The sequence below is a fragment of the Magallana gigas genome, chromosome 2 (genome assembly GCF_963853765.1).
Source record: "Magallana gigas chromosome 2, xbMagGiga1.1, whole genome shotgun sequence".
Classification (NCBI taxonomy): Eukaryota; Metazoa; Mollusca; class Bivalvia; order Ostreida; family Ostreidae; genus Magallana; species Magallana gigas.
The window spans coordinates 31,631,714-31,644,700 of record NC_088854.1 but is presented as its reverse complement, the minus strand read 5'-3'; the positions used below and the strand labels follow the sequence as shown (position 1 = coordinate 31,644,700).

The following is a 12,987-nucleotide window of genomic DNA, read 5'->3' as shown; positions in this document are numbered from 1 at the left end:
GTAGTTTTTAAATCTCAAGTTTAATTATTGAATGAATGAGTACAGAGAGAGATCAAGAAACAAGCGTTTAATCGGATTGAAGTATGTATAAAAACAACACAACGCAGAAAAATGCACTGTATTAATTAGCAATTTAAAAGTATAAAAACTCGGTACAGAAGCGTATACTATCCGGAATTTACCGATGGTCCGTCCTCAATATACCTGTTAGAAAGCGCCTTGAAAACGCAGATCTGACAGGTTCTCTTGTAGTCTTTTCCCCAACAAAAACATTTGACATTTCCAAGATTTCATCAATTTGCTGGTAAATATGTACAGTTAAACCTTCATTGTTGAACAATTTATGCTCAGTTGTTTCAGTTTTTGTACCTTGTTATGATTTAGGAGATAGGGGAAAAAAACCATTGCGAAATTGAATTTAAATAACAATACTCGATAGGTTGTTTTAGCGTTGCTAAGAACGCGTGGTTGCGTATAAAGAGGATATCGGTTATTATTTCTCTACATATCTTCTTTCGAGGTACGTTAATTTTATGATTGATTATATGTTTATTTAAGTAAATGATTTTTCTCGATAAAATATTCATATTTGTATATATTTCTAAGTTTTTAATTAAACTTAAACTTACCTTGAATACCTTATGAAAATATTCCTATTATTCGAGATCAATGTGCAGACATTTTGCAAGGACACATTATGCTTTTGATGATTTTACGAGCATTTATTTTAATTACATTTTATTGGTGTTAATAAACAACCTTTTTTGGAGTGACCATTGTCATTTGCGGTGGGGTGGGGGGAGGGGCAATAGAAGAGAGCTATGTATGAGAAGCTGTGTTCAAAGTGCATGTGCACTCATTTATTAACATGACATTGTGCTGAAAGGCACTTTAGTTTTACATGACTGTGAATACATTTTACAAATTAAATAAAATAATTATGCAAATAATAGGTAATAAATTAATAATAATTATGCAACATTATATTTTCATTGAAACAATACAGGTAGGCATGAGTATCATTGGCTATCTCACAATATGATATGTATCATGATATGTTTATGCCATACACCATGTATCACGATATAATTGTCAACTATTAATAGATAAACTGATATCTAATTATCTATGTTGCCTGCTACTATAAGTATTAAAGATGGCATAAAGCAATGATATCAATTATTTACAAAATCAGGCAACAAAACTGTAGAAAAATAAAATGAAATTGATTAGAACTAAACTTTAAAATTATTACCAGCTTTAAGAGAAATTTTTAATGTTTGGGTATTATGTTTACCATTTGATTATTTTAGAAAGTCAATAAAAATTAACTCGTTCTGTGTATCACAATACATATGATGATATGATACACATATCAGGGGGCCTCATGATCAATACGATCAAAGTATCACTGTATCTTTACAACTCTAAATACAGGTATAGTTAAGTAATTTTATTAATTAAAAGCCCATAATGGATTTGATGTGAATATTAGATTTTTCTTCAGCTTCAATTTTCAAATTATACATATGTACCATCTTTAATTAGATAAAGACTTCAATGATAAATCTAATTTTTTCATGAAAGCTTTTAAAGTTAATTGTAGAATAACAATGTAGTGACTTACTTGTGTGCATACCTGTCACGTAGAGTATACAGCAAGGGTTTAATTTGCATTGCGCTGTGTGAATGATAAACTTATTTCTCGTCAGGAAAAAAGTCTGTATAATAAGTGCTTGCTTTTCTTAGGGAGAAGGATGAGTCCCTTTAGTGTTGATAATTATAAATAAATATATGCTAGTATTGATAAAAAAAAATTTGTAACATGACCTGAAATATAAAAGAAATTTGATTTATTGAAATTTTAAGTTTATAAACTTATTTATACTGACTACAGGTATTTCAACACCAGGGAGAATCAACACTGTTACCTGTGCAATATTAAAAGATAGAAAATGAACTTCGGCGGGGTAAGTATGCATCTTATTTTTTAGAAATAAGTGATTATATATAGTCATAAGTTGTCCACAAATTCATAGTATTCTGAGATATGATTTTTTAACAGTTTTTTTTTTTAATTTGAACAATCAAATGCATTTCTATACAATTAAGTGATAACAACAGGCCTATATATATTTAACACTTCAAAACATGATCTTAATATAAAAATATTATGGAGCTGGTAATACATATAAAATGAAAATCGATAATGATAACAATTACACTTCAAAAAATGTTAAAGTAAACATAGATTGCAGTAATTCTTTCCAAAAAATTGGAAAATTGATAAAAGTTGACTGAAACCAGAAACAGAGAAATATATTAAACATATTTATGACATTTTGGCACAGATATGGGGTGGATATCACATCACAAGTGATTTTTAAGCCATTACAAAAAAAAATTATGTTAGAATCTGCTGCATCAAAATGTCTATAAGATGGAAATTAGCTCTTAAACATAAGATTGAAACATGTGATGAAAAGAATTTTTCATGATTTGTGAGGGTATATGTTTTATAATTTGAACTATTTTTATACCCCCGCTCCGAAGGAGAGGGGGTATACTGTTTTACCCTTGTGTGTCTGTCTGTCTGTCTGTCCTTCCATCGGTCTGTCCGTCTGTCCGTCTGTAACAAAAATTTCTGTCGCATTTATCTCAGCAACTATTTATCGCAAATGCTTGAAATTTTAACACAGTGTTTGTTAAGGCATGCCATATCGTAGTATATATTTTTGTACTAATCGGACGTCAACTTCCTGTTAAATGACTTTGCTTATTTTTTAACCAAAATTTTCAAACAAATTTTCGTCAAAGATTTCTCAGCAACTATTTATCGCATATGCTTGAAATTTTAACACAATATTTGTTTAGGCATGCCATATCGTGGGATATATTTCTGTACTAATTGGGTGTCAACTTCCTGTTAAATGACGACTTTGTTTATTTTTAGCCAAAATTTTCAAACAAATTTTCGTCAAAGATTTCTCAGCAGCCATTTATCGCAGATGCTTGAAATTTTAACACAATATTTGTTTTGGCATGCCATATTGTGGGATATATTTCTGTACCAATCGGATGCCAGCTTTCTGTTAAATGTCGACTTTGCTTATTTTGCATATTCACATCAGAGCGGGGGTATCACTAGTGAGCATTGGCTCACAGATATCTTGTTTAATCTCCCTCACCATGGGACATAGATTTAAGAAAACACATGACACTGAATAATCACAAATCATGAAAGATCTTATATATATGTGCATAATTATGCTGTTCTAAATTATATCATATAATTATATGTCATTTTTATTTTGTTACTGTAGTATAATCCTTACCAAAGCAACTACCCCCCAGCCAATCCCTATGGAGGGGGTTATACTTCTTATGGATACGGCGGAGGTTATGGAAACCCTTACCAGCAAAATCCAGCCGCCCAAATGGTACGTTAATAATATGCATATTCAAAGATAATTAAAACTGATTAAAGATTTAAATTAAGACATGCATCATTTCAATGTGTCATCAACTCTAGAATGGATACTGTGGTTTCAACAATATTCTTCCAAAGATAAATGGTGAATGACTAACAATTTTTATTTTTATATCCAAATGAATTTGAATTACATTTTAATTCTCCTATTCTACAGCAAATGCAACAAATGCAGCAGGTATAGATATTTTTAGAGTAAATGAGGTGGAATTCAAGCTACCATAATTCAAATAATACAGTGTACAACTATCTCAAATATTTATTTCTTTCCAATAATTAATTATTCTACTTAATACTGGAATGGGTCTCCTAAATCTATTAAGATATTCTTCTGTGGAATCCGCTACTTTTCTTAAGTTTGATCTTTGCATGAATGATTTAACCCCCCCCCCACCCCTAAAAAAAATCATGCTCTATAACTTTGGTTCTTTTTAAGGATACATATTCAATTATAATTTGTCAGTGCAACTCCTCTTATAGCCCTAGATAAAACTTCGGGGAACTTTGTTGCTGATAGATGTTTATACATGCAAACATTCTGATACATATATAAGGATATTCTAGAAGTTTTGCCCATTTATTAAGTTGGCTCACAACACTTTGAAAAAGTTTTTCAATTTTTTTGGCAGAAATTACTTGGTTAAGATAGATAGCATGATGGATGAGAAGTATATAGTTCTAAGTAAAATTGGCAAGAAAATGTGCAATTTTGCAGGCCCTTTGAGATGGTTACCATGTGTAGTACGATCAGCTGCAGTCTTTTATTCTGCTGCTTTGAGAACCCAATTGCTTATAAGACATAAAGCTTGGCATCATTCTTGTACCCCCCTAAAGATGAGAATTGACACCCCTCCAATGTTTTGTTTATGATATCCATAACACAAATTTTTAATTTAATTTGGTCCTTTTTCATAAACAAATTACGAACAAGGAGAAGTGATATATGCCTTAATTCAATATTTCTTGTTATGTACTTCTAAACTTTGAGTCCCACTGTTGGTATCCTAGGTCTGAGTTTATAAGTGCATGACCATACTTGTATACTCCATGGTTTCATTTATATCATTTGACATCAATTTTTTTTTTAATTAAGTGAAAATCACAAAACCAAGGATATAATTATGCAATCCAAAATTACACTCCAGTTAACATTTAATTTTGGTGATCAACTCAACAATGACTTAATTCCAAAATTGTTATTGAAGAAATTATTGATGAAACCATGTGCAGTACTGTATCTATTCATGCGCATCTTATAGATAGATTAGACTAATTAACATACAATGTATTATTCTAATTTTTTTTTAGCATGTTACAAAATTTGCAAAGATGGAAATGTGTACCTTTTTTTATTTGTTTCAGTCATTTTTTGTGATTGATTTTAGTTTCCTTATAGCAAATACATGTACTTACAGATATAATTTCTGTGCGGTATTACATATTTTGTGAAAGTGATTTGGAAAAAAGAAAAAAATAGATCATAGCAGATGGGGAAAATATGTAACAGTCATTTTTTGCACTTGAAATTTTCTTATTGCAAATAATTATGAATAAAATTTCTGCATATTAAATATTTTGCAAGGTAAACATGATCTCCAAAAAGTGACAAATAGATCATCGCTAAAAATTCAGGATATACTGTTAACAGTATTAGATTAGAAAATTTCAACATGTCAGTAAAAAAAAAAATAATAAAACAGATTTGTTATCAATGAAAAAGTCTTGCATAAAATTTTGCCCAAATATGATTTATGTACAGTATAGAATCTTACATAAATATACACACATAGGAATTCATTATCTTACTGTACAGATGCAGGGAATGATGGGAATGATGATGCCAGCTATGCACACCATGCCACCCTCAACCCAGACAGTTGTTATCAACAACAATGTGTGGAACACCAACAACGCCTTGATGTCTGCAGCAGTAAGTTAGAATAAGCATACTCAAAAGATTTAAGAATTATTTTCTATATCTATATGCATTTTTTTCATTAAAAAATGACAGTTTCAACAGAAAGCTAGCTTTCAGTGATTTTTGGTTTCACAGTAAAATATTTGCAATGACAATTAAGGTTCTGGACATTAACTTTGTAAAATTTGCATCACACATGAAAAAAGGATTTGGATTTTAGTAAATATTGATCAATTGACAACATAATTTTGCAGGCTCAAACGCTAGATAGTGGTGAAATGGAGGAACTTGTCCAGCAAGCTGAGGAAGAAGAGGAAGAGGAGGAGGAGGAGGAAGACGAGGAGTTGGAAGAAGAAATTAAGGTATCCAGGAAGAAGAACAAAAAGAAGGCCAAAAAGCAAAGGGTATGTAAATCAATATTTTCAGGAATGCACATTTCACCACAGTTTATTGCCATTTTTTAATCAAAGATATGTTTGAGCCATTATTCTCCAATATATCAATAAGGTCATCAGTAAATTAATTATCAGATCAGGTCAAAATACATAATAGCTAGCCTCACACTGATCATGAAAGTCATGAAACTACTTAGTACTACTAGTATGAAAACAATTTTACAGTCACATCAATTTCATATCTTAGTTCTTGGTTTGTGACACGATTTTGACCCAAGATCATTTGGGCAAGTTCAAGGTCACTGGAGGGTAAAGTGCAAAATTTGTGTTGTCCATATCTTCATTATGGTAAAACATTGGAAGTTCTTACTTTACACAAAGGTTGCTTATGATCTGATGATATATCATGATTTTGATCTAAGCTAGTTAATGATTTTGGGCAAGTTCAGGGTCACGGAGGGAAAAGTGCAAAATTCAATTTGGGCCATAATTTTCTTATGGAGAAACTTTATACATGTAGTTCTTACTTCACACAAATGTTACTTAGCACCTAAGGTTGTGTCATGACTTTTGGAGAAACATTGGAGGTACTTATTTCACACAAAGGTTGCTTATGACACATATGATATGAGGGTGTGTCATGACTTTGACCCAAGGTCATTTGGGCAAGTTCAAGGTCACTGGAAGGAAAAAGTGCAAAATTTGTTTATACTCTATATTTCTTTTATGGAAAAGCATCGGAAGTTCTTACTACACAAAACTATTTCTTATCACCTGAAGGTATGTCTATTGATTTTGACCCAAGGTCATTTAGGCAACTTAGTGGGTATTATCATTTGTGAGCTTGCTACCTCTAGTTTCAAAGTGCTCTATTATATGTAACTGCTGTTCCATGAACCTCCCCAACAAATTTGCACTGCATGTTTTAATACATAAAATAAATAGTGTGTAGCATTAATAATCAAATTTAATGATTCTCAAAAACTGAATATTGTGGTCATTTTATTTTATTGGTGACATCAAATGTTTAAATTTATAAGAAAGAATGATCACTGAACATTTAATGATGAAATTAATAATAAATCATATTTCAGAAAGTGGAAGAGCTTTTAGCCCAGAAAATGCAGGAGGATGAAGACTTCATGGCACGATTGAAGTCAAATTATGTAGCTAATTTGAAACGCCATTTGGACATGGATGGTACACTTGAACCAACAGAGGGGACTGTAAAAGGCTTTACTCAGTATGATTTTACTATCATATATTTGACTTTTGTCAACTTATACTGTAAACATGGTTTTATACGCTGCTGGTAAAGTATATTCAGTCAAACCTCGTTATCTTGAACTAGAAGGGACTGGTTAAAAACTTCGAGATATCCAAGTATTCGAGGTATTATGGGTAAAATACTTAATGTTGAAGTGTTTAGGACTTAAATATCACTTCGACATATCCATTGTATTCAAGATATCGGTGTTCGAGATATCAAAGTTCAACTGTATTTACTTATGGTTAAACAATAGATGTGGGTATCAAATAAGCGGATGCTTGTTTAAACACACTAAAGTTTTGATTTTCTACCATATGAGCGGGGTATTTTAAACAGTTTTAAGCTTATCGCATAACTAGTGCAAATTTTCCCTACACCTTAATAACTTCTTTCACAGTACTTCATTTAAATTCAAAATTTTTCGCCACCATTCCCAGTAAATATTGTTAAAAAAAATAATATTAAAGAAGGGTATTTAAGCTTGGTCACTTTTTCTTTCATTATTTTATGACACACCAATGCATTAGAGGTGAAACACTTTCTTTAATATGACAATTTATTTAAATAATGGAAAATATACATGCATGAATATAAATTACTGTAAAAGTGGTTATTTACGCGTGGGGATATTTACGCTAGTTACGCGGTAAGCTGAAAACCGCTTAAAATACCGGCCTGCACTAATGGTACAAAAAGATAAACTTTAGAGTGGTAAATCACGCATCCGCTTATTTAATACCCACACGTATTGTTTGACTGTAGAAAACACGTACTTATAACCACCAGCGTAAAAAAACACTTTTACAGTATGGGTATCTATAAATCATTAATTCAGCATGATATTACACACATGATTTACAACTTCTGTTGTCTTACTTCATCCAGTTATCCAGAGGATGATCCTATGGTAGTATTCATGAACGAATTCGACGGAACACCACTTGCTGGCGAAAGATGGGATGCAGAATCAGACTGCATATTTCTGGATAAAGCCATGGATGGAGCTGGTAAGCACCAGTATACATGTATTCCCAATGTATTATCTCAGATACTGCAAACATGAAAGAAAAAAGGAAGAAGCTGCTCCTATCTTGTGAATGCAGCATTATAATTAAAGTGAACATGTACATGTAGTTCTAAATTCTTTTTTAGAGGAGACTATTCTCATAAATTTATTTACTACAATTTTTTTTTGTTCTAAACAACTGAGTGCAGAAAATAATATTATTTGTACTTTCTACTACCGGGCATATACCGTATTTTAATTGATTGTTAGTTGCAGTTTTGATAAGTCATATTTGGGCATGATTGTGATGTAAGCATATCATATCATATATGATTAACATTGTATGATAATTAGAAATAATAAAGTTAGTTTGTAGTACCGGTATATTTGATTTGTAACCATGAAAAAACACGGGCCATTGAAGTTCCTCTAGAGCTATAGTCAACTTTATGATCACAGTATGCCATTACCCATGCAGTTCTTATTTCAAGAAAACAAAATGGGTCGTTTTATTTTGTAGGTACAAATGAGGATGCCATCATCCATGTGATTGCAAATCGTACAAATGCCCAAAGACAGAAGATAAAAAAGAAGTTCAAGACTGCATATGGAGAGGTGAAATCTTTGTTTTCTGTATTAAATTAAAAAATGACTTAAAGTTAAATCCTTCTTCAAGCCATGAAGGTGCATAACACTGGTGCTTATACTTGGTTTCCATGGTAATAAGCCGTCTTGAGAATCATTGACTTCCCCCTGGATGTTTATTGCAGAATATTTACATTCTACTGTGTTTTTCCATTAAATTCCGTGATGTTTAAATGCCTCTAAATGCAACAAGTAGTCAAATTGATGAGTTTTATTATGACGTCACAAATGTTGAAGGTTGTAAACTGCAACGTCAGAAGCGAAAATCAAAGTTCACGCTTGTGGCTGTTACTATGGCTCTTCCATTAATATTAACTTACCCTTAGGATAAGATAGGAATTTTAAGGTATGAATCACATTTGCAGACAAGGCAAGAAGTTAAAAAAAGTGTAAATATAAGCATTAAATCATGATTTTTTGAAGTATACACTCTCATAACTGCAGCGGTGTGTGCATACAAATTTTCAAAATGCGCTAACGCGGGTACGTTACTCAATTTGTATGCACACACCGCTGCAGTTATGAGAGTGTATACTTCAAAAAATCATGATTCAATGCTATATTAAATCCACTGTATGCGTCCGGAACCCAATTTTTAGCTGTTAAGACTGAGACAATGTAAATTAGGTGCCTCGTCTAAGAGCACAATTCATTGCATAAATATCAAGTGATATATTCACAGCTGGGCTTAAAAAAATGAACCAGCAACATTTTGGTTACCTATGACCACTGAGCCATGTGCTACATTTAATCATATCTGAATATACTCTATGAAAAAGATTTCTTGTTAAAATTCCAACAGCTATTACTGTATATGAACCAACAAAGAATTTATAAGAATTTTCTTGTTTTAATTGTTGATATAAGTTTACTGTAAACCAACTTTTATTTGCGTGCGAGAAATTTTCGTGAAGTTAGCAAGAACCTTGTCGTCAAGAATATTTCTCACCGGGAGCCAATCCTTTGTCTATAGTTTTTATACAATTAAGGTCTGGATAAGGCTTGGTTGCGAACATAACGTAAACCAGTTTATATCGCAGTTAATCGCAAAATAAATTGCCGCAAATAAAAATTGGTTTACAGTATTAGCTTATTATTAGTTTAGTGTTGTTACATATTTTATGCTTATTCACCATTAACCATATAATTTTATACAGTACTCCAAATGCAATGTCCTCCTTTTCACTGTTTCCTGCTTCGTTACCTTACTAATCATCATCTGTTTATAATGTTTATATTTTATCAGGATTTAATTGAAAGATTGGACTCTGAGCTCAGTGGTGACTTCCTGGAGACTGTGATGGCCCTGTTTGTCCCGCCCGCCCATTATGATGCTTGGTGTATCAAAGAGGCCATTTATGTAAGTTTTTAAAGGCCAGTCTGTTAAAAGGTATACTCATTCAAAGTATATGTTTACAGATTTACATGCATGGGGTCACACACACTTTCTTTTTAATATTTTGAATTTTGTTTCTTTAAAACTGACAGGGTCCTGGCACAGATGAGTCTGTCCTGATTGAAATCTTTGGAACCAGAACGCCAAAGCAGATACAAGAAATCAGAGCAGTGTATGGCGATGGTATGTTTGTCTTTACCTGAAATCCTGCCATATTTATGAGAAAAATTATATAAGCTCCTTATAATTCATTCAATTGATGCAGGTGTAAAAAAATAAAGTTGCTCAATATTCTTTATTTAAACGACTGTTGATTCTTAATTTAACATGTCAGTAATTGATATTCACATAAAATCAGGAGAAGCACTCCAAGCAGATATCAAAATCTTACTTTTTAATTTTTACAACAGTTGGGAAATATAAAAAAAATTATGATAAAATTTTTCTGTTCTGACAGTTTTTTTTTCTAATGATTTATTGATACAAAACTGCAAATTCACAGAAATAATTTATATTGTGTATTTTTGCTTTTAGTGGCAAGTCCTAACAGAAAGTCTGGAGAAACGTTGATCGAACAAGACATAGAGGATGACACAAGTGGAGACTTCAAAAGATTCCTGATTTCAGCTTGCCAGGTAACAAAGGGTTAAAGATCGGGATGGAAAATGCAAAATTCAAAAGTGCTCACTGTAAATGACAATTAAGATTAAAACGACTGCATTAGAATTTTGATTCAATATTGTAGATTTTATCATACTTACAATTTTACTTTTTATCACAATGTTATTGTAGGGAGGAAGAAATGAGCTGGATCCAGAAACTCTTGAAGAGGCGGTGGAGCCTGTGCTTTTTGAGGATAAGCCCACTGGACAATTCATTATCAACATGGAGAAGCTTGTTAACGTGGCCAAGGCCAAGAGAGATGCCCAGAAGCTGTTCGAGGTCACTGAGGACCAGCTTGGTACAGATGAGGAGGAGATGATCCGTATTTTCGCTCTGCCCGAGGTCTACCAATCCAGGGCTACTTATGATGAATATGTCAAGGTAAAGTGTCTAGAGACTCTTATTCTACTAATGAATGAACATACGATGGAGACATTATATATAAAAGCTTTTGTAATGTATAGAGCTTCTGAAAATTTTCCTTTGAAAATTTTGGCTTGTTAGTTGAATTCCATTAGAAGTTTCAGATATCAGAAACTCATTATCTTATACTTGCCTATCCATCTCTTTTTTAGCAATGTTTTTAGGTTGGATGCCATTAAGTTAAACTCAATACATGTACATGTACCGTATGTCAATCCGCTGTAGCTATGTACCAATATAAGGGGAGGTAAATAATGAAATTGACAGATTTTGTCATAATTTTCAGCTTACACAAAGAGATGTAGAAAACACAATTGACAGAGAGACCTCTGGAAACTTTGGGAAAGGACTTCTAACAATGGGTAAATAATATTCATTGTGCTTATTTTTTGAAAGTCTATACTCTCCTTGCTTTTTTGGCTTCAATTTCAATCTCAAAATGAATAAAACTTGAAGACATCTTCCAAATGAAGTAGAGGTTAACAATAATAAGGTTAATTGTTGTAAATTTCCTTCTCCAACTCCTGTAACAAAGAAACAACCATTAGGCTATTATAATGATGGTTAATTGTTTCTTAGTTACATTACCAACTGTTTTTTAAATTTCAGTAATGGCACTGAAATGCCGTCCTAAGTATTTTGCTGAGCGCCTTGTATGGTGCATGAAGGGACTTGGAACTCACGATTCAGACCTGATCCGAGTCATCGTCTCCAGAGCAGAGGTATGCTTAATGAATAATTATGTATTTGGACTAAAGAAACCGTAAAGGATGTTATAGCTAGGCTAGGTAATCACCATTGTCAGAAATCCATGTTTGATTATGCTTTGTTCATTCATCACAAAAGAGAGAAAAACAAAGTGTAATCAACTGTCTGTTTCCAATGAAGTATCATTATAGAAAGTGGGATAAATTCATAGATGTAATTTATTTTTTATATGTCTGTAAAAAAAAATTATCAGAAAAATAATACTGCAAATAATTCATATTTGTATGGGACCAAGTTTATCTATTGCTTTTGTATACAGCCATGCATGCTTTAAAGTATTGTTAATCCTTCCATTTCGTATTGCCTCTTTGTATAGATTGACATGGTACAAATCAAGGAATGTTTCCTGGAGATGACCAAGCAGACGCTGTGGAACTGGATCGATCAGGATTGTTCCGGCGACTACTGTAAAATCCTGAAGGCAATCGTCGGCCAAAACTAGACTAAAATTATTCACTGCGCTTAATTTTTCACCATAAGGATTGGACATTTCTTCAACCGATATTTCTTTACTGTGATATGTGACTTATTCCCCTATTAAGTATATATATATTTTTTTGAAAAATGCATGTATTCTGTTTTATAGTCTTGTTGTGGGAACCTGTAAATTCTAGACTTGAATCCAAAGCTCAAAATGATAGTAATCATGTTTTACCTAGATGAAATTTTTTAATTGCATATTTATTTATCTGAAACCGATTTGTTATTTTTATTGGTCCATAAGTATATGCAGGCATATATATTTTTCTCATTTTATCAGATTCATATATCGAACTGTGAGTCAACTTCTAAGTTTACAATGGTATGGTAGTTTTATTAGATGATCTGCAATTTGTTTTTGTTTTTTGCAATGTGTTAAACATATTTTTGAAGAGTTCCACACAATAATTCTTCCTTATTATGAACAGCTTTAATAACTCAATAAAGTTTTGACAAAAATCTGTTGTTTCCCAGTTGATTTCTCTGTTGTTCTTTTTTTTTTTTAAGTTAAACCATCAATGTGTTTTATTTAC

The 12,987-nt window shown here is 32.1% G+C and overlaps 1 protein-coding gene across 3 annotated transcripts; it reads left to right on the top strand.

The window, feature by feature from the left end:
• Positions 1-170: 170 nt before the first annotated feature.
• On the top strand, positions 171-12,589 carry LOC105317894 (annexin A5). 3 transcript variants are annotated; one of them, XM_011414698.4, is made up of 16 exons: positions 171-304; positions 1,898-1,970; positions 3,324-3,440; positions 3,648-3,668; positions 5,304-5,420; positions 5,663-5,812; positions 6,898-7,046; positions 7,959-8,080; positions 8,600-8,694; positions 9,971-10,084; positions 10,213-10,303; positions 10,655-10,755; positions 10,913-11,164; positions 11,493-11,568; positions 11,816-11,928; positions 12,291-12,589. In XM_011414698.4, exons 2-16 carry the CDS (start codon positions 1,956-1,958, stop codon positions 12,414-12,416), a joined length of 1,659 nt encoding a protein of 552 aa, XP_011413000.1. In that variant the 5' UTR covers positions 171-304; positions 1,898-1,955; the 3' UTR covers positions 12,417-12,589. The 3 variants fall into 3 exon arrangements, with proteins under 3 accessions (XP_011413000.1, XP_011413002.1, XP_011413001.1); XM_011414699.4 differs by lacking the exon at positions 171-304 and adding an exon at positions 400-520; XM_011414700.4 differs by lacking the exon at positions 3,648-3,668.
• The last annotated feature ends 398 nt before the right edge of the window (positions 12,590-12,987 follow it).

What these genes read in the sequence shown, in the direction of transcription:
- LOC105317894 (XM_011414698.4), top strand. An exon ending in AAATGCAACAAATGCAGCAG is followed by an intron (nt 3,669 to 5,303) that starts GTATAGATATTT and finishes CTTACTGTACAG; the next exon opens with ATGCAGGGAATGATGGGAAT. An exon ending in AGAAGGCCAAAAAGCAAAGG is followed by an intron (nt 5,813 to 6,897) that starts GTATGTAAATCA and finishes ATCATATTTCAG; the next exon opens with AAAGTGGAAGAGCTTTTAGC.